The sequence below is a fragment of the Nematolebias whitei genome, chromosome 9, assembly GCF_014905685.2.
Source record: "Nematolebias whitei isolate Nwh7 chromosome 9, NemWhi1, whole genome shotgun sequence".
In the NCBI taxonomy this organism is placed as follows: Eukaryota; Metazoa; Chordata; class Actinopteri; order Cyprinodontiformes; family Rivulidae; genus Nematolebias; species Nematolebias whitei.
In genome coordinates this window covers 27,557,494-27,578,869 of record NC_056506.1, presented here as the reverse complement: position 1 = coordinate 27,578,869, position 21,376 = coordinate 27,557,494, and the positions used below count along the sequence as shown (strand labels likewise).

The following is a 21,376-nucleotide window of genomic DNA, read 5'->3' as shown; positions in this document are numbered from 1 at the left end:
GTTTAAATGTGAACTATTTCTGCTATTTACTAAAGTTTAGTCAAAGAATGACCTAAATGGATCTTTTAAATGTATCTTTCTGTCAGGGCTGTTGAAGGACTTGTCTTGTCTGGGAGCCAATGGGAGCGCGCAGCCGCACGAGACTGCTGCCTCGCGCCCAGCTAGCCGCGCGCTCATTGGTCAGACAGAGGGAACCCGGGGTGTCACGCACGAGCCGCTCGCGTGCAGCCTGTGCTCGTATAAATACAAGCTGAAGCGTTAATAACAGCTCGTGGATCAGTCTCGACACCTGCGGTCTGACGGGAGAGGCCGGGACTCGCTGCCGCGGACTAATTTCTGCCTGAGTTTGGAACCGGAAGATGCCAGCCGGCACTTTAGAAAGAACGTCTCCCTCCGCCGGGGACTCAACACCGAGGAAACCTCGGACTCAGTCGGAGAACAGAAAGGTAAACTCTCCGAGCTTTGTTGCTGAAGGTGTTGTACCTTTTGTGGAATGCTAGAAATTGCGTCCGCACGTTTTTATTTGCATCTTTGCTGTGTTCAAAGTCCTCCAAACCCGTCATGGAGAAGCGGCGCCGCGCGCGCATCAACGAGAGCCTGGGGCAGCTGAAGAGCCTGATCCTGGAGGCGCTGAGGAAAGATGTGAGATGAGCTCACAGACAAAATATACAACTGCGACAATTCAGCGAACTGAGTCAAACTGTTTCAATCTTTGCTTCTAAAGAGCTCCAGACACTCCAAACTGGAAAAGGCGGACATTCTTGAGATGACAGTGAAGCACCTCAGAAACCTGCAGAGACTCCAGATGTGTGGTGAGTCCACCTGCTTCTGCTGCAGGAACTCTTAAAACTCCACCTCATGAGTGCACTCACTGCTTAATAATAATAATAATAAATAATAATGGGGTTATTATCGCACACCACAGTAAGGCGAGCACACAATAATGTTTTTTGCCCATATCTGTCTGTTAGCAAAACTTCTCATGACCCACTGGGCAGATTTTAATGAAACTTGCAGAAACTGAACATATATTTAGAAGGGATTACCTTTTTGGAGTCAACTCAACGTAAGGTGTACACCACAACTAACCAACAGCGTCTTACGTTAAAATGACTGTAACACGTTCAGTTTTTCATATACGGAGCTAAAGTTTGTTGTGGTAGTAGCTGAGAGTTGCTTACAAATCATACTTTAAGAGCTAACACATCTTTTAGGATCTCTTGATATTGCTCGTAAAATGATTTCCAAAGTTTGACCAAACGGTTACAACGCTGTCAATTCAATAAGATGATCTTTGTCTAAAACTGACTTGAGAGGTGGCGGGCGATATGCATGCAAAGCCTTCAGTTGACGGTGTAATTTATCCAGAAACATGTAAATTAATTCCCTCTGTCCTCATTTTAATCCATACTCGTGTGTTGGTTTTGTTTTCTTCTCCAGCTGCTGGGAACACAGACCCAGCTGTCCTGACTAAATACCGAGCTGGATTCAGTGAGTGTGTCGGGGAGGTCACCCGCTTCCTGTCCACGTGTGAAGGGGTGAACGCAGAGGTGACGACCCGCCTCCTCAGCCACCTCGCTGCCTGCGTGACCCAGATCAGTTCTGTGAACCTGTTTCATCCGGGCACCTTGGGACACACTGGCACACAGACCCCCGCGGGTTCATCCCCTCAGGTGTCGCTGAAAAGCAGTTCCCACGCGCACGTTTCCCCAGAAGCGGTGAAGGTGTTCGGCAGCTTCCAGGTGGTGCCGTCGCCGGACGGACAGTTTGCTTTTCTTGTTCCCAGTGCAGCTCTCACACCTGTGACCGTACAAAACTTCCATCACATGTCACCTGCAGCGCCTGCTGCCACCTCAGACTCTGTGTGGAGACCGTGGTAGGAACTGCAAGAAGAAAGGACAATACGACTATAAAACATATTAATGTACATATTGTAAACATTTTAGAAAACTTGTGTTAGAAAACAATTGTTTTTTATGTGAATATGAAATTAGACCATCTTGGCCACTTTCCTTGCTGTATTTTCCATATTTTTTTTATGGCACAATTTTTATACTAGAGGGAATTGCTTTGACATGCACGGCATTTTCTAAAGATGAATAAAATATTTTTTGCTAAAGTGATTCCATGTGACTGTTCCAACAATGGGTGGGTTCAGGGCAGAGCGAGCGCTGCTGTGGTGGACTTCAGCTCAGATCTGTGTGAAACAGTCATTGTGCTCAAACTTCAGTTAACCACAGTGAGAGTGGACATGTTTGACCAAAAACATTTAAAAAAGTATAAAGTAAGGATCTTCAGAGGCTGTGAGTGCAGACAAAGGATGGGTGCAGTCTGCAGACACTGCCCCACCTGCACTCCACACAGATAGGATGATTGTTAACTTCTGAGTGGCTAAATTAAGAGCAGACAAACTTTAAACCAAAATAAAAAGGAAAGCTGCTGCACAAGATTCTAACATCCCACAACGTCCTTCTCTAAAGCACAACAATAATTTTGGGACTTCCTTCTGTTTGAATCGAAGCTGAAGAGAACATTATGAGCTCAGACATAAAAGTCTGTGATCATTTTGTGTGTGAGGATCTCAGAAAACCATAAATCCTGCAAAAGTAAGAGACAAATGCTGAAATAAAAGCTGTAAAAAAATAAAAATGACAAGTTGGAAAGTTTGAATAGCTCAAATGCTATGACTTCATCACACAAAGTTTAATGCTCTGTGGGAAAATCTTCACGAACTGTAACTCTTAAAGGATGAAAAAGCCACTTTAGCTACATAAAGTCCAACTTTCTGTGTCCCATTTAAACTTGGACATTTCTACTGTGAAGTCTGTGAGGTCCAAAGCTCTTACAGAAAGCTGGGGTTTCTCACTCCCCCACCCTGAATCCCATGGTTGTGCAGTGGTTGACAAATGGAAGAATAACAGGGGAATTTTATATGAGGCTGGTTTTATTTTGATGCTTTGGCACATTTAACCTTTCAGATCAAAGAGTTATGTTTACATGTCTACATTGACACAGCAACTCTGCATCTACAAGTTCAGGCTGAGAAGAGACACTTTCACAGATACCAAAAGACTTCACACGCCTCCAGTGGAGCCTGGATTTTTCCAAAGCTGCTGGAGGACTTGAAAAATACAGAAGTGAAAATGATACGGGATTAGCTGCTAAACCATAATCAAGGTGCTTCACTAGATCTCTTAACAGATCAGATTTTCATCCTTCCTACTGGAGTAAAGACAACTAGAGAAATTGTATTTCCTGCAGAGTGAATGCTTATTGCTGAATATTTTGAGGACAAAACAGCTGAAATTAGCTAAAATATGCTGAATTGTAGCTGAAATGGAAGAACAGGCCTAAAATAGAAGAAGAAAGCAGAAAGAATACATAATTAGGTTTAAATAAGCAGAAATGAGCATGTAATAGCTAAAAAGCTGAGACTGGCAACAACAACAACAACAAAAAAAAAAACAGCTAAAAAGGCTGAAAAATTTAAACTACCGGTACCAGAGAGAAGCGGAAAATGCTGAAATGAGCTGAAAATGTGGAATTAGCTGAAAATGTTAAAAATTGCATAAAAACAGCTAAATTGTAGATTTTTTTCCTTCTTCTTCTTTCGGCTGCTCCCTTCTTCAGGGTTCGCCACAGTGAACTAAGTCGCACTAAGACTTGGTGGTTACTTTTACGCCGGATGTCCAGCCTGACACAACCACAGACACCGAGCTACCACATCCCTCTGTGTGGAGCAGAGAGCTGCTGTCTAGGACACCCGAAGGAGCAGATGGTGGGGGTTAAGGGTCTTGCTCAAGGGCCCAGAGTGGGGCGAATGAGGGTGGGAGCAGGTGTGGGTGCTTCATCTACCCCACCCACATTTTTGATGTTGTCGATACCGGGGCTTGAACCAGCGATCTTCCAATCACAGGCCCACCTTCTCTAACCTCTGCACCACCACTCCCCTAAAATAGTAGATTGAATAGCAGAAAAGCTGAAACTAGTAGAAAACAGCTGAAAGGAGCATAACAAGCTGAAATTAGGCTGAAAGTAGCAGAGATTAACATCCATCCATCCATTATCTTTAACCACTTCTTTTTTTCTGGGTGGTGGGGTCACTGGTGCCCATGTCCAGCCATCACTGTGCGAGAGGCAGGGGACACCCTGGACAGGTCTCCAGTCCATCACAGGAACACATGGAGATGAACGAGACAACCATTCACTCTCTCACTCACACCTACGGACCATTTAGAGTTACCAATCAGCCTAACATGCATATTTTTGTTCTGTGGGAGGAAACTGAAGTATCTGGAGAAAACCCACACGTGCACGGAGAGAACATGCAAACTCCACCCAGAAAGGATTTGAACCAGGGCAACCTTCTCGCTGAGAGGCAGCAGCTCTACCAGTTTCACCACCGTGCTGCCCGTTAGAGATTACAAAAAAAAACTTATATTTATCTGAAAACAGCTGAAATTAGCTAAAAAAAAAAAATGCTGAAAAGCTAGCTGAAAAGGTAGAACCAGCTTAAATTAGCAGAAGAAACCAAGAACACGTCTGCTTAGTTAGGCTTAAAGAAGCAGAAATTAGCACAAAGAAGTGGAAATCTGAAATTGTTGGGGGGAAAAAATGCTGAGAAATAGCTAAAAAAGTAGAAAAAAGCAGAAATTACCAGAAGGAAGTGAGGAGAGCACACTTTTGCTGAATTAGGCAAAAAAAAAAAAAGGTTGACATGAGTGCAAAAAATGTGTAATTAACTGAAAGGGATCAAATTTGCACAAAACAGTTAAATAGTAGCTGAAATAGCAGAAAAACTTGAAACTTGCAAAAATAAGCTGAAAGGAGTAGAAAGAAGATAGATGCACAAAAATGTTGTAGTTAGCAGAAATTATCTGAAAGGAGCACAAAACAACTGAAAAAAAAATTAAATGTGCACAAGGAAGCTGAAAGAAGCTGAAGCAGAACAAAATGTGAAAGAAGCAGTAAAAGGTTGAAACAGATCTAAAGATCTGAGGAACGTAAAATGAGCTCAATTCATTTTCTATAAGAAAATAATGGCAGAAAAGGCTAAATATTTCAAAAAGCTGAAGTTGGACCAATACCAAAAGTCATAGCAGGATTGTCCTGAAAGTGCTGAATGTTTTGATTTATGATTTGTTGAAATAGCACAAAAATTATGGGACGAGAAAGATGCCGAAAAACATACAGAAGAAAAACGGATCACAGTAGTATGAATGCTTCATAAACATTCACACAATAAAGACAGTTTTATTGTAAATTCATGAGTTTCGGTTATATGTTCTAAAATAGTGCATCAGCGTCAGGACAACGGATCCATCCCACTTGCTTTATTGAACAGTTGGATATCTGTTAGTCTGAGCGATTGTTCTGAGTACGCTGCTCATCCACCAGGTCACAAGACCAGAGGTCACTCACACGTTCAGAACAAACCCACTCCAACAACTCGATGCCTTATATGTGACAATCAACAAGGCTGACAGTCCAACATCCAACACGTCCATCTGCAGAGACAAACACAAGAGTCGTGATTTCTGAGCTGCAAATCAAATCATTTCAGAGTTCGCTGGGTCAGATAAAACCTTAGATACAGATAAGAAGTGAAGAATGCTCAAGTTTACAACTCTGCATGGATTAGTGTACTGTTTGTATGTACCACCTTACTAAGAATATATATATATATATATATATATATATATATATATATATATAGTCTTAATTTAAGCAGCTTGCATCTCTGTTCAGTTCATATGAGAGAAGTCTGATGTAAAGAGCACTAAAAGATGAAAACAGAGCTCCCCCTCCTGTCAGAGCATCCTTTGAGAAGACCCTTCGAAACACAAAAACAAAAACGGGCCCCTCTGTGGCTCAATGGCTCGTCTCTTTGTGACCCTCTCAATCTTCATAAAGGGCCTTCCACTTGTTTATCCAGGAAAAGGTTTAATGGCTGGGACGGGCGGGGGAGAACCACGCTGTCACTTTCACTGTGCTAAAGGCGACTTATTGTTGGTCACTCCCCAAGGTCCTGGGCCTAAAGGCTCTTTAGACCACACTCTCCTCTTCACAGGACTGTGAAGTGGTGACAGGTTACTCATATGTGAACCTACAGCTTCGAAAGGAGCAGCTCCAGCAGGCGAAGCTTGCACCAGAACCATCAGTCTGCGTTTTGTCCTCTCGAAGCCCTCCCAGATCAAAGCCCTGCAGGATGCAGCATTTTGTCAAACGTTGTAAAGCAGATAATGGTGAACATGAAACTGGGTAGGACCCTGTGCTCCATGACTGATAGCCTCCGCTCACAATCACAGCGGCGACAGTGACAGGTTCTCCCTCTGACACAGCGGAAACCTCTGAGTGCGAATCACCTCAGCAGGGTTGTTATGGTGCTTGATGGGGGTGGTGGTTCTTACCACAGCTAATGAATACGTTATGCACTCAATATCAGTGGTGAATAAACAATAGTCGTTGTTCCTTCAGGCCAGTCCAGCCCATTTGGATTTCGGAACAAGCCGACGACAGACATGGAAGAGAAGCTTCCGGCTGTGAATCAGACTGACAGGATAACACTGGAGGAGAAAAATGTATCTTTCTGAAGCCACACAGAGAGATGTGTTAAAACAGTGTTACTCTGCTTCCTCTTCACAAGTCATTATCTTCAGTTGAAATGTGTTACGATGACGGTGGAGGTCTTAAAGGGATGGTCTGGTTATTTTTGATGTGATGTAAAGTTCGGTCAAATAGTTATTAAGAACTAGTACGAGAAAAAGGCAGAGGTTTTAGTTCAGGCTAGACTAACGGCTAGCCAAATGAGGGTGTATTTGGATACGGTAGTTGCTTTTCAGGCTTATAAACACAACTATTTCAGAAAAACTACAAACATGTGAAAGAACGCTTTGTTGCTAATATTAAACAGATGCACTTTTGCACGACTGTGTTAAGACTTTTTTCAGCCTTTTATTCACCACACAACATCTGTGTTCCTATGTGAGTGTTTGTCTGCTGAACATACACTGTTTATACGTTGATGGTGCTGAGACTGCAAAGGTATCGGTCCGCTGGACATTCAATTAACATTTGGACTGATCAGGTGGACAGATACATTCACAGAGTCATCATCACCATTGGACTGTAAAGATCTACGCTCTCCACTCATACATTCATGTAGTAACACAGATAGAGTTCATTTGAGAAAACAGTGATAGTATTAGCTAATGTAGCATTCTTTCACATGGTTATCATGTTCAGCTTCCATGTGTTGAACCCAAGTGCAGGAATATGACGAGAGACTCCAAGTTAAAGTAAAAAACTAAAGTTTATTTTAATAAACAATTAACCAAAATGCTGGTGGGGCAGCAACATACTTTTAAGGAGAGAACACGGAGGGACACAGAACATCACAGCCTTACGAAGGACAGTCCAGAGACACTGACAGGACACCAAGGGACTGAATATATACAGACACTAACCAAGGTGAAATGACAGGCACCTGCGGTGATTAGATTTGACACAGGTGCTGGAACACAGGAGGAGAAACACTGAGGGGTGACTGGCAAACATGAGGAAACACAAAAGATAGGACCAGACCCCAGAAACCCTACAACGGTATGCTATTTTTAGAAATAGTTGTTTTATAGTCCATAAATGTCATGATCAGCGGCCCCCGCTGGCCCCCATCTGCTCACGTCTCTGCCCCTTCATGACATCCCTAGTTTATGCCCCTCGTTCCAAGATTTCTGTTCTATAATATAATAGCAAAAATATAAAGTATAAAAAAGAAAGCATACAAGCGTCTAAGATATATGCTAAATGATAATAACATAATATAATATGGTGTATTAAACAGCAGCCTGAACACGAGTAAGTTGTGAGCAGATGGGTATGAATATAGCAACTTAAAGGGAAGAAATCAGCAGCATGGATAATCAGCAGCACAGATAAAGTGACATATCAACAATTAAAGTGGCATTGCATAGATTTGTCTGGGATTTATGAGTCTAACAACTTTGGGTAGAAGCTGTTCCTCAGTCTTGTGATACACTTAATGCTCCGCAACCTCCTTGTCAACCAACCTTGTCGGTCCGGGGAGTCAAACCAGTAACCTTCCAATCACAGGCCCACCTTCTCTAGCCTCTGTGCCACCACTCCCCATTAATTAGACTGTCCCTTTAAAATGCAATGAAAGGAACCATGTGGATAGTGATCAATGAGATGTTCAAAACCTGGGATGCTGGTTTATAACCAAACCCTGTTTTAAACTTCTCAACAACTTTCTCTCTAGCATGTGTGGAGTGTTCCTTGGTCTTCATGATGCTGTTTGATCACTCGTGTTCTGAAGCCTTCACTGAACAGCTGGATTTATACAGAAATGACACAAACGTGGACTTTGTTTACTAATTGGGTGAAGAAGCCAGTTATTTTTCCTGGGTTCAAAGTATGAAAGTAAAGAGGGTGAATACAAATGAACAGTATATGATACTTTTCAGACTTTTGTTTGTAAAAGATTTTGAAAACCATGTATCATTTTTTTTCTCCACTTCACCATTTTGTGCACAAGTTTGTGCTGGTTTATCCCGTCAGATTCCAGTAAAATACATTTGCAGTTTGCTGATGTAACAGGACAAAATAAGGAAAAGTTTCATGGCTGTGAATACTTTTTCAAAGTGCAGTAAACCTTTTACTGGTAAGAGTGGGACGTCTAAGAATATAGATGCTTCAGTTACAGTTTGGACAGTTTTGTTCTGGTGTAACTAAAGAAGCTCGTGTCAAGCATCGTCCTTCATCTGCCTCAACTCCAGTAGGTTTCTTCTTCGCTGTGTCCACCCCCATTCCTTGATCCTACCCAACCCCCTGTCCTGCCCCCAATCCTTCATCCTGCCCACCATCTCCATGCATGTTAATGCACGTGGGAAAACATTTGGATTTGAAGTTTAGATGTTGATTTATTTACTAAAACCAATGTAACTATTGAACAGTATTAAATACAGTTGGACAGAACTGAATTGTGACTTTTGTAACTGGACTAAAGTTGGATTATTTGTTCTTAGGCACTCCTTTGTTAATTATGTACTAAAAAATTTATTTGAGTCAAACTGACAGACAATTTTAAACAAAATCTTTTAAGTTTTGCCAACGCGTGAGTGCATTTTTACCATCTTTCTTAAGTATCTCAATATAAATGTCAACCAACAGGATTCATGCAGGAGTCTTCAAAATGTTTCAGCATGTTCGCATGGATTCTCGATTTCCTCACAGGTCACAGAGCCTCAGTGTTGTGCTGTTGGTATTTGCAACCAAAAATTTACAAGATAATTTTTGCTTAACAGTCTCAAAGTTCTGGGTATCTGGAATCTGACTGGAACCCTTATCAGATTATTTTCTGAAAATTTAGAGTGCTAGAGCTGTATTTTATTTTCCATCCATCCATCATCGTCCGCTTATTCCGAAGTCGGGTCGCGGGGGCAGCAGCTTGAGCAGGGAGGTCCAGACATCTCTGTCCACAGCCACCTCTCCAGCTCTTCTGGGAGGACTCCAAGGTGTTCCCAGGCCAACCAAGAGACATAGTCTCAACAGCCTGTCCTCCAGTCAGACATGCCTAAAGCACCTCCCTAGGGAGGTGCCCAGGAAGTATCCTTATCAGATGCCCCAACCACCTCAACTGTCTCCTTTCGATGTGGAGGAGCAGCGGTTCTACTTCGAGTCTCTCCCGGATAACTGAACTTCTCACCCTATCTCTAAGGGAGAATCCAGCTACCCTGCAGAGGAAACTCATTTCAACCACCTGTATCCAGTCTTGTTCTTTCTGTCACTACCCAGAGTTCATGGCCATAGGTGAGTGTAGGAATATAGACTGACCAGTAAACAGAGAGCTTTGCCTTGCAGCACAGCTCCATCTTCACCATAACGGACCGGTACAGACCACCTCAAATATAGCAGCAAATACCTCCGTCCAAAAGGCACTGAGCCAAGGGCACTGCCAAAACATATGTATAAGATTTGCAGGGGACTGTTGACATCTATTTGCAAGCTGGAGAGACTGTGTTATAGATTTTATATAGACAGGCTTTAGTGTAATACACACGGTGCACCAGCTTGTATTGAATAAGACAGTGCCTAGCGCAAATAGAGGATTTATGTACCCGTGTCAGAATACGTGACCAGAGCTCGTCAGAAATATTCTCCCCGATATCTTGTTCCCAAAGGCTCCTAATCGAGTTTACAGAGTTCGGACGGCACGAAGCAATTAAATTGTAAAGAGTCGAAATAGAGCGCTTTAGCCCAGGAGTGGACAAAAACAAGGAATCCAGGTCAGAACTCTCAGGCAAATGGGGTAAAGTGGGGAAATTACTAGGAACGAAACTGCAGATTTGTAGATGCAGTATCTAAAAAAGTGATGTGATGGAAGAGCAAATCTGTCTGATAGGTGTGCAAAGGAAGCAAAAACATTATAAATGAATAAGTCCTTCAAGGTCCGTACGCTAAGATCAAACCAAGCTGTAAAGGTTTTATCCACAAGAGAGGGAGCAAAGATATGCTGCGATATGTGCATGAAGAGATAAAAGTTGTAGTCCGAAATGACGGCGGAATTGAGTCCAGATCTTAAGGGAAGTTTTGACTATTTTATTTTTTGTATACGCAGCGGTAGAAGATTGAATTGGTGAATACACTACAGCCATGAGAGAGACAGGTTTTGCAGAATTTGTCTCCATAATTAACCAGTCGGGGAGAGGGGAGATCATGACTTTTTTTCACTGACCACAAACAAGTTGGTGTCCCTGTGCTCCTCCATCATGATGCTTAGTGCAGGCTCTCCTGGGGTTATATGCACTGGAGTCCCATGACTACCTTTTCATCCAACATCATTGTTAAATTTGCAGATGACACCACAGTGGTGAGACTAAGCACAGGATAGAACAGATCAGCACTCAATAATCAGAAGCTGACAGAGTGGCGCTCCAAGAACAACCAGGAGGACTTCAGGAGGCATAAAGGTGATTTTGTACCACGCTATATAAACATGACGGACAGAGTGAAGACGGTGCCCTTTGCATTAAACCTCAGTTTCATCAAATGTAACAAAGATGTACGTTAGTGTTCTGAATAACAATTTATTCACACAAGACAAATTCATCCTCCAAACTGTAGGAAATTACATTTTTAAAGAATTCCTCTGAGTGGTAAATAATTAAAGCAAAGAATATGTGTCTGTAAAACGGGGATTGGAAAGTTTCTGTATCCTTTGGGGTTTATTGTCAACTTTAAAAAGTGTGCTTTGTGAAACCATTAAATAAGGTGTGCCAGGTGACTGGAACTTGAGCAAGTGGATTTTTTTTTCTGAAAATCAGGATTTAATATGCATTAAACTAAATAACACAAACAAACTTAAATGGATGACCATGTCTCGAGTCATAACTCATGTATCTTAATGCCTTTCCACCATGAGACAATGGTCACTTGAACTTCTGCTGCTGGAAATTTTAATGTGGGAGGTACTCTAGATGTTAGGCAGCAACAAACTGCTGGGTGTTTCAGTGACTCCCCATTGAACAAGACATAAACAATGAAGGTCTGCACGTATGCACAATAAAACCTCTCCATCTGGGAGGTTTGACAAAAAACAAGGCTGGCTTTTTCAGAGATGGTCTATAGGGCCATAGTTCCTGATTCCTCCTCCATAATTGTAACGTGATGATAAGAAGCTTATAGCCTCTTGTCATCCTCCAATAGGAACGGACAAGACAAAGGCCAGTGAACCAGTGCATGGAAAGCTTACTATTATGGTGACATCTCCACGTCCACTTAACACTCACATCAGGTCAGCTGTTCTTAATTTGGTCACCAACACCAATTTAGCCTAAATCCAAGGGTCGGGATGCAGTGAGGGGAGAACCATGACCCTTGTTTGTAAGCATGGTTTGCATTTTGAGTGTGCTAAAGGATTTATTTGTGTTCTTGAAATGTTTGGGTCATCATATCATGGAGAATGTGTGTCACCCTCTCAGTGGCTAAGAGCGTGGAGCTAATGGAAACCTGTCCACATAATAGCAACTGGTGCTGGTTGTCGCTTCACATCTGAGTGAACTTATTTGTGTTCCACTGAGGGAAGGACATGACTGTGGTGGAGTAGAGATCAACAGACACTTGTTTTCTTGTCTAGTTTGAGGTTGTTGATGATAAATTTGGTAATAACGCACTAATATATATTTTGTGTGTGAAATTAGTTTAGATTTTCTGATGACGAAGTCTCCTGTTGGGTTCTCACCCCAGGCTCTGAGCCTCAGCTGACCTCTTCTTTGTCCTGAAGACCCAGCACTGCCCCGCTCCACCTCCCTGCTGAACTCTGTGCTAACACCCCTCCAGTGTTTTGTGTTGTTTTGGACATTGTTTGTCTCACCAGATAATGTCCCCTCCCCTCTGTTTCTCTTCTTTTCAGTCTTGAAACTTTGCGTGTAGAACGTGGTGCGTGCAGGATTGAGAAAGGAGATCTGACTAAACAGTCCCCAGCACGTCGCGGTCAGACACAGCATCCCGATGCTCTCAGGGCAGTGGGAGAAACTGTCAGGGAATGATGCTGGCAGGGATTTGGTAAAAATGATGACTCATGTGTCTCGTGTTCTGCTACACAGGCTAATTTTCTTAATTTAAAAAATTTTTTTAATTAATACAAACAACACATGTTGAAAATTCTTTTAAATATCAAGGCAACAATATAATAAAAGTGAAAATTATACTAAGGGGTGAATACTTTTGCAACTCATTGTTTTTTTTTTAATCATTTTGGATGAATCATTGGCTGAAGCCACCATACTTTAATCACTCTTAAGAACTTCACAGGAAACAGCTGGGTTTGCTTGTTGCTGTCTCTTTCACCACCCAGACATGTAACTTTCTGCTCATACGTTGTTCGTTCAAACCTCACTTTTACTGCTGATGAACCTGGAATTGTATAAATTGTTTTTCAGATTCTGTTAGAAAAGCATAAGTTTGTGAGATAATAATTGCTCCATCCATTATCTTTACTCGCTTCTTCCTTTCTGGGTCGCAGCGGTCACTGGTGTCCATGTCCATCTATCACTGTGCGAGAGGTGGGGGACACCCTGGACAGGTCTCCAGTCCATCACAGGGACACTTGAGAGACAAACAACCATTCACTGTCTCACTCAGGGACAATTTAGAGTTACCAATCAGCCTAACATGCATGTTTTTGGTCTGTGGGAGGAAACCGGGGTACCTGGGGAGGGCCCACACATGCACGAAAAGAACATGCAAACTCAAGGGGCCCCCGGCTGGGATTTGAGCCGGGGCAACCTGCTCGCTGAGAGATGGCAGCTCTACCAACTGTCCCACCGTGCTGCCACTTGGCTAACATGTACACACATACAGGAGTCACTATGTTGTCTATGTTTTTTTTTTGTTATTGAGTAGGCCTGTCACAATAAACAATAAATCAATTAATCGCATGATAAATGAACATTATCAACCTCATTTTCATTTATCAGCTTCATCATTTCTTTGTGTCGCTCTCTACTAAAGACACTGGATGACAAAAAGCTCAACTCTGGTGTAACCCCTCACTTTCTCTTTAAAATCCATTTTAACCGTCCAAAGTCGTGTTTCTGGATCGTTAAAAGCAGCTAAGCTACGAAATAAGCTAATAGGCCGACCTCAGGAAAAAACCTCCGTCTTGTCGAAGCTCCAAAATTCACGGTTGAAACTCGTGCTTTCATGTAAAAAGTTGTTTTTCTCTGCAAAAAGAAGCTGAGAACTTGTTTAATTATTGTTTTATTAAAAACTTTGTGTGAAAAATGCTATGCTAAAGAGCTCAAACCACACAGAGCATCTGCCATTTTGAGAACTGAAGAGAGACCTCCATGTCAAGGGGCCTCCTCCCTTTTTTCTTAAAGAGACACGCTGCTTGCTCCCTCACTTTTCATCCTTTGGTTCAGTCTTATACTGCCATCTGGTGGTCGGAAAAAGGTACTACACTCAAAACAAATTAAAAACATTTCTTCATAAATTTGATAATAATTACTAAATACTGACAAATTTCAAACAATATTATCGTTTATCGCAATAATTTCTGTTATCGCAATAATTTCTGAGACAATTAATCATCCAGCAAAATTTGTTATCGTGACAGGCCTGTTATTGAGTCTCTGAAAAAAATAGTTCAATGCTGATTTTCCTTTAAGGTCTTTGAACACATCTTTATTTTATTTTTTTATGTATCTTACTATCTGATAGCTACATTTGGTCTCTCTGTGCTTTAGCTTGATACATGATAGTGTAGAGCTCAGATTACCCCACAGAGAGCATGCACACGCACACACACACACACACACACACACGCACGCACGCACGCACGCACGCACGCACGCACACACACACACACACACACACACACCCACACACACACACTGAATTTGTCATTTTTTTAATAGATATTTTTTATATTTGTGTTTCAAAAAATGTCTGCTAAAAATTCAAAACACATGAAATTGTTCAATAATTAACAATTAAGTTAATTAATTAACAAACATCTCCTTCTCTGTGACTGAAATAAAACCATTCACATGGTTTTCAGAAAAATTATCAATATTTTTAAGCAGTAGTGTTAAAGCTAATTGTAAAACGTTGTTTTGCAGATAAATACCGGACTTCTAATTGTTTCACAATCATTACCCTTAACAACTTGTGATTTTTAAATGTTTACTCCACAGTTTTGGACAAATAAGGTAACCTAAGGTCATTTTCTCCAAACATTTGGAAATTCCCGAGCCATCACGTTTTGTGCTATAAATTGTGATGTCATTCATATTGAAATAAAGGGCTAATTGACCCCCTGACATTTGACCCTTGTTAACCAGGAGTTAGTGCTGTATTCAAGGTGGAGCCATCTGTGTGTGAAGTTTTCCTCCTCCATGACTCTTTATTTCCTTTGTTGAGTATTCAGGAGGGATAATCAGAGAAGGACTGGTCTGACTCAAACCATCTAACCTATGAACAGAACATGGTTTTCTCATGTATGAATAAAAACATGGCAAATTAAACAAAGCTCAGTCTCCCAAAGCTTCACATTTTCCCCTATTCTTTTCAGAGACAGAGTAAATTCAGTGAGAATGAGGTCGGAGCATCTTTTCTCTTTAAAATTCTGCAGCTCATCATGGTAACTGATTTCACTCACTTGTTACAACCCTAGTTTATATTTAACAAATAGTTATTTCTGAAGGGGGTAAGTACTTTTGTCAACTGTTTCAGAGCAAAATGATACAAATTGAACCTGTCATGAGAAATTCAGTTCTTAATGAATAAGATTTAATAAAATACTTTTCTGGGAACTTACAAGCAAATCTATTTTTTTTATGTTTTGATAAACTCTTCCAAATCAAAGTGTTGCTAATATTAAAAAAAGTTATTTGTAAAGGAACTTATTTGGTTCTGATCCATTTGGACTGAAATGAATAGCTAAAAGAGCCACACTCGAACAACGATCACAGATGGTTGTGCAAATCAGGTAATCCTGATGGAGATCAGAAAATACAACGGACGTTTCAGCGTTATCATCACGCATTATGAACAATGAGATGAGCCAAAGACAGAACAGGTTTTAATTGTTCTCTGTTCTTTTTAGCCACAACAAGAACTTTTAAAAAGAATTGACCTTTGCATGTTTAAAGAAAGAGTTCATCCACCTTTCATTTCATTCAGTTGCATTCCTGCTGGTTATCAGCTGGTGATTTTAGTCTGTGTTGACAGACGGGACATTCTTTGACCCCTGGTGTAAAGAAAAAAAGTTGCACCGTGAACAAACTAATTGTTTGCGTTCTCTATCGCGGTTTCATTGCTACACTGAGAATCTTCATCCTCATTTTTCAAAACGTGCTCCGTCATGTGTCCGTTCTCCTCCTGAAACTGAACCCTCACTGTCACTGAAGAGCATTTCTCCACTTTACACTTGATATTAAATGTGTTGTTGTATTTTTGAAGGATACAGGACTTGAAATCAGACATCTTGTTCTCAGACAGGTGACATACCAGCTGATCTTTGTCAACGGAAACAAGAGTCCGTTGTCTCAAAAAGCTCGGGCTTGCACACAGCAGCCTGTCCAGCATCTCCACACCCAGACTGTTCTGCAGCACCCAGTCATGCAGGTACCACAAGCGGCAGTCGCATGCCCACGGGTTCCCATGCAGCCTCACAGTGGGATGGAAGATAAACGAGTCCAAACTACCCTCAGGGAGCATTTCCAGCTGGTTGTCAGACAAGTAGAGCCTCTGAAGAAACCACTGGTCCTCAAACAGCTTGGCCTCCACCTTTGTCAGGTTGTTACTGTGGAGGTGAATTTCCTTGATGTTTACAAGACCTTTAAAGATAACTTCAGGGAGAGAGGTGAGCTGGTTTTCAGACAGGTCCAGGTTCTCCAGGGCGCTCACATTCCTGAAAAGGTTTCCCGTGAGGTTGGAAAGCTGGTTAGCTGATAAGATAAGGTCAGTCAGTGAGGCTAGACTGCTCAGAGGCGATAGCTCAGCCAGTCGGTTGCTTTTCAAGTTCAGCTCCTTTAAATTGGATGGCTCAAATCCAAAGACTTCATCGCTGAAGGATGTCAGAAGATTTCCTCGAAGATTCAGCACACTTAAATTTGTTAAGGCGGAGAAAACGCTGTCGTTCAGTCCTTCTAACATGTTTCCCTCCAAGTGAAGCTCAACGAGATGAGAAATGTTATGAAAGGTGTCGGATGTGAGATTGCTGATGAGGTTGTTGTTCATTTTCAGAATCTCTAACTTCGCCAGACCAGAAAAAGTCTCTCTTGTCAGCGCCTCAAGTTTATTTTGGGACAAGTCCAGAACACGCAGCCTGCTGAGGTTCTGGAAAAGAAAGGAGGGCAGATCTGATATGAAGTTGTTCTTCAGCTGCAGTGTTTCGAGCTGTGTCAGGGAATCAAACATACCGAGAAGAATCGTCTGGAACTTGTTGTAGTTGAGCAGAAGCTTCATCAAATTCTCCTGCTTTGAAAAAGTTCCTATGAACAAATTGTCCAGCCATGGGTTCCCACTGATCTCCAGTTCCTGCAGCTCGGTCATATGCTCGAACGCCCTGGCGTGGACACTGCGCAGAGCATTGTTGAGGAAAATGAGCTTGGTAAGCTGTGGGCTGTCATGTAGTGTGTGGGCAAACAGGTAGCTCACAGAAGACGTCATGATAATAACTTCCTTGACGCCTTTAGAGATGTTTCCAGGCACATGTGACATCCGTTCTTCAGTACACAGCACCTGAACCTGGGTGAAACACTGACATCGGTATGGACAGATGTTCTGCCAGTTGTTGCTGACTCTGTGGCAGAGAAGCAGCACCAGGAGCAGAGCCAGACCCAACTCTTTGACCATTTTTACTGTCAAAACACACAAAAAGCAGCTTGTGTAAAATAACAGACGAGAATAAAAACAAGTGTAATTTTGATAACTCTTTGATAGCCACTATTTAGATGCGTTCACAAAAAGAATGATCTAATTTAAAACACGTGTTCCAGTTTAAAAAGAACAAGAACGTACCTGTGTTACAGAAATCCCATCACACTGAAATAAATGTCCATGTGGATCTGCACACAAGCTGACTCACAGCAAACAGTAAGGCTGAATTAGGAAAGATAAACCTTTGGACTGCGACTGACTTCTGCCAGGATTTTATGAGCTCACAACAACAGAAAGGTTTCTCCAGAGATAAGTGGACTGTTAGTTTCAACAAATCTGGATCCATGGTTGCTGAGACAGAAAGGAGAGAAAAGTGTCACGTCTTACACGTTAAAGAAAAGAAAACACAGGTCCACAGTTGTGACAAAAAGTCAAACTAAACACCCCCTTGATTTACCTGTTTTTTTTTTTAGATACAGTCATGGAGGACAAAACTTCCACCCTCTTTCAGTTCTAGGGTTTTACTTTTCTGTTCTGACTTCCTTTAACAACATGGTGGAATTTGTTGTGCATGTTCTTTTTACACCTGCAGCAGATTTGTAGTTTTAGGACCTGCAAAAAAACAATTTATTACTGGTACACCCTGACACGTTTCTTCTTCTTTCATCTTTTCCCTCTTCAGGTGTCTCCACAGCGAGTCATCCTCCTCCATCTCTCTGTCCTCTTCATCCTCTGTCCTCACTCCATCTACCTCCATGTCCTCTCTAACTGCATCCATGTTTCTCCTCTTTGTCTTTTTCCTGGCAGCTGCATTTCTAACATCTTTCTACCAGTATACCCACTGTCCCTCCTCTGGACATGTCCAAACATCTCAGTCTGGTCTCTCTAACTTTATCTCCCAGTTGTTCAACCTGTGCTGTACCTCTGATGATCTCATTCTTAATCTTATCCATCCTTGTCACTCCTAAGGAGAACCTCAACATCTTCAATTCTGCCACTTTCAGTTCTTTCTACTGTCTTTTTGTCAATGTCTGTCTCCAGACCTTACAACAGCTGGTCTCACAAATGTCTTGTAAACTTTTCCTTTGACCTTTGCTGACACCCTGTTGTTACAAATCACTCCTGAAACTTTTCTCCATCCACTTCATTCTGCCTGGACTCCCTTTTTCACCTCTTTCACTCCCCATTTTCCTGGACAGTGGACCCCAAGTACTTGAAGTCCTGCACCTTTAATGAACTCGCATTATGGTTTTGGCAAAAGTGTTTTACATCGGATGCCGTTCCCGACACAACCCTCACCATTTACCCGGGCTTGGGACCAGCACAAAAGATACACTGGCCTGTGGGATAGTTTTTTTAATTACCGTATTGTCCGGCATATAAGTCGCTCCGGAGTATAAGTTGCATCAGTCAAAAAAGCATCATGAAGAGAAAAAAAGCACAAGTCGCATTCATTATGTCACATTTATTGTGCATTTATTTAATGCTCAAAACAGCTTCATTTTGCCTGGGTGGCGTGGCTCCATCCATCCATCCATCCATACATCCATCCATCCATCCATTGCGACCGGAGCCGCTAGATCTCCAGCGTTCCTCCACCTACTCCAGCCGAGTGAAGCAAACGTGCATGGGAGGACTCGCTGTTGCAGTTCTTTAAAATTTAAAGCGTCAGTCAAAAATTGCGTTATGAATATTGGAAAAAATATATATATAAGTTGCTTCAGCATATAAGTCATAGGACAGGCAAATATATGCAAAAAAACTATGACTTATATGCCAGAAAATACAATAATAAAAACTATGAACTAAGCTAACCTATGTAATTTTTTTTAATTGTGGGAAAATTAATTAAGTATAGAAGTAAAGTTAAAGTGAGTATATTTTACTCCTTGTACTTGTTCCAGTATTCACATATATGCAAAAGGAATGACAGGAAAACAGCTAAAACTAGTCCTTTTTGTTGTTTGTATAACAACCAATAAAATTTAGTTTTTTGTTAGTTTTGGTCAAAGCTTGAAAGAGCCACTGCAGAGGGACCAAAGAGCCACATGTGGCTCCAGAGCCGCAGGTTGCAGACCCCTGTTCTAGTGGATCTTCAGATTTCAGTTCTTTGCTGCAGAAGTTGCTCAGCTCCACAAGGTGTCACTCGTATCCTTCTGACCTCAACAAAAGGTGATGGCATTCCTGGATCCTCCCTTTTCTCCAGGTTTTTCTTTAAGGATGGACAGGTACACACCTTTTTTAGGGGGGGGAGCAAATTCCTAGGGCACAACCAGCACGGAGAACACAAGCCAAATTTTTTTATTACTTCAAACACTTTTTGGTTTTGGCTTCATCTTTACGTTCCTTTGTTTTGAGTTTCTAGAGCTGAACAATGGCAAATGGAGGAATACAGCTTCTTGGTTTCACACTGGGCTTCATTGGCTTCATTGGGATCATAGCATCTACAGTCATGGTGGAGTGGAAGGCTTCATCCTATGCTGGGGAGAACATCATCACAGCCCAGGCCATGTATGAGGGGCTGTGGAAGTCCTGTGTATATCAGAGCACGGGACAAATTCAGTGTAAAGTCTATGATTCCCTCCTCCAACTACCAGGTACTGATTTATTTATCATTTTTAAAGTAATATTTTATAGCTCTTGAAACATAATAACCAAAACATGATCAGCATAAAAATCCAGAATCATTTTTTAAAATAAATTTGTGCGTACAGGAAAAGTTAAAAGTCTTGAGAAAATAAATGATGCACAGAGTTTACCATGAAGTCTGTGCCTCTTGTTGCAGTTTATGTTCACGGTGCGCTTTATCTGGAAAGACCTCCGGCGTGCCGAGACATGTCAAATTCCAGCAGCTGTCTCATTAAAGACGCAGAATATAACGGGACAGAAATATGAGCAGCTCCCACACATTTCTTATTTTTAACAACTTTATCAAATATAAATATTATTGAGCTTAAAAGACTGATAGCAGACTTATTAAAAAATTATAATGTGTAATTGCATAAATTCCTGTCTGTTTTGTTTGAGGTGCTTGTCTTAGGTGGAAATAAAAGAATCTCTGCATGTTAGACTCATGAGCCTTTATAAAGCAGAGCATGAAAACAAGGAAACATTTTACTCCTGAACGCTGACGTTTGAACATTTGAATGAATTGTGAATTGTTCTAATGCACAAAATTTGTGTCTCCAGATATTGTGCAGGGAGCGCGAGGCCTGATGGTGTCCTCCATTTTGCTGTCGCTTATTTCCATCATGGTGTCCATGGTGGGGATGAAGTGCACCACCTGTATGTCAGAACAGCCGGAGCAGAAGAACAAAGTGGCTCTGGCTGGAGGGGTCGTCTTCATTATTGCTGGTGAGGCTTCAGAAACAAAGAAAACCCAATTCCCTGCTCTTCTTCGTGCTTTTAGCTGAATTTGTCTTTTTTCCTGTTCATGGTTTTTAGGTCTGCTTGGTTTAGTGGGAACGTCCTGGTACGGCCACAGAATAGCTCAGGACTTCTACAACCCATTTACTCCAACCAATTCCAGGTAAGGTAAACGACAGAGGAGAAAATAAAAGTTCAGGATGTACCGTACACCAGTGCTTTATTTGAGCCGGATCCTGCCAAAACAGGATCTGGGAACTTTCATTATGTCGGGGTGCGTTCCAGTAACTGTTTGCTTGAATCCAGCAACTCTCAGGCTTACAATTAATAAAGTTATGAAAAATATGACCGCCTTGAACGAATAAAGCTTATATTGGATATGTAAACTGAAAATAATTACATAAACACTCATTTTAAACACAACAGCCACTTAATATCAGATATGAGCTGCCCCTTCAAGTACCGTATTGTCCACCGTATACGTTGCACTGGCGTATAAGTCACATCAGTCCAAAAATGTCTCATAATGTGTAAAAAAAAGGCCACTTCACCGTATAAGTTGCATTTATTATGCATCACCGCTGACGCCCAGCATACGTGGGCC

General features: G+C 41.7%; 3 protein-coding genes across 3 annotated transcripts; 2 read left to right on the top strand and 1 right to left on the bottom strand.

Annotated features, from left to right (window-relative positions):
* The first annotated feature begins 359 nt into the window (after window positions 1-359).
* On the top strand, window positions 360-1,880 carry LOC119415039 (transcription factor HES-1-like). Its single transcript, XM_037682170.1, has 4 exons — window positions 360-446; window positions 547-642; window positions 725-812; window positions 1,441-1,880. Exons 1-4 carry the CDS (start codon window positions 360-362, stop codon window positions 1,878-1,880), a joined length of 711 nt encoding a protein of 236 aa, XP_037538098.1.
* Window positions 1,881-15,807: 13,927 nt separating this feature from the next.
* On the bottom strand, window positions 15,808-17,752 carry LOC119414191 (carboxypeptidase N subunit 2-like). Its single transcript, XM_037681291.1, is given in 2 exon segments — window positions 15,808-17,387; window positions 17,548-17,752. Coding segments are annotated over 2 exon segments (1,785 nt in total).
* Window positions 17,753-19,655: 1,903 nt separating this feature from the next.
* cldn1 (claudin 1) lies at window positions 19,656-20,935 on the top strand (the record flags this gene model as incomplete). The annotated part of the gene is given in 3 exon segments (XM_037682171.1): window positions 19,656-20,003; window positions 20,596-20,760; window positions 20,851-20,935. Coding segments are annotated over 3 exon segments (473 nt in total), but the record flags the coding sequence as incomplete, so codon positions are not given.
* Window positions 20,936-21,376: the final 441 nt, after the last annotated feature.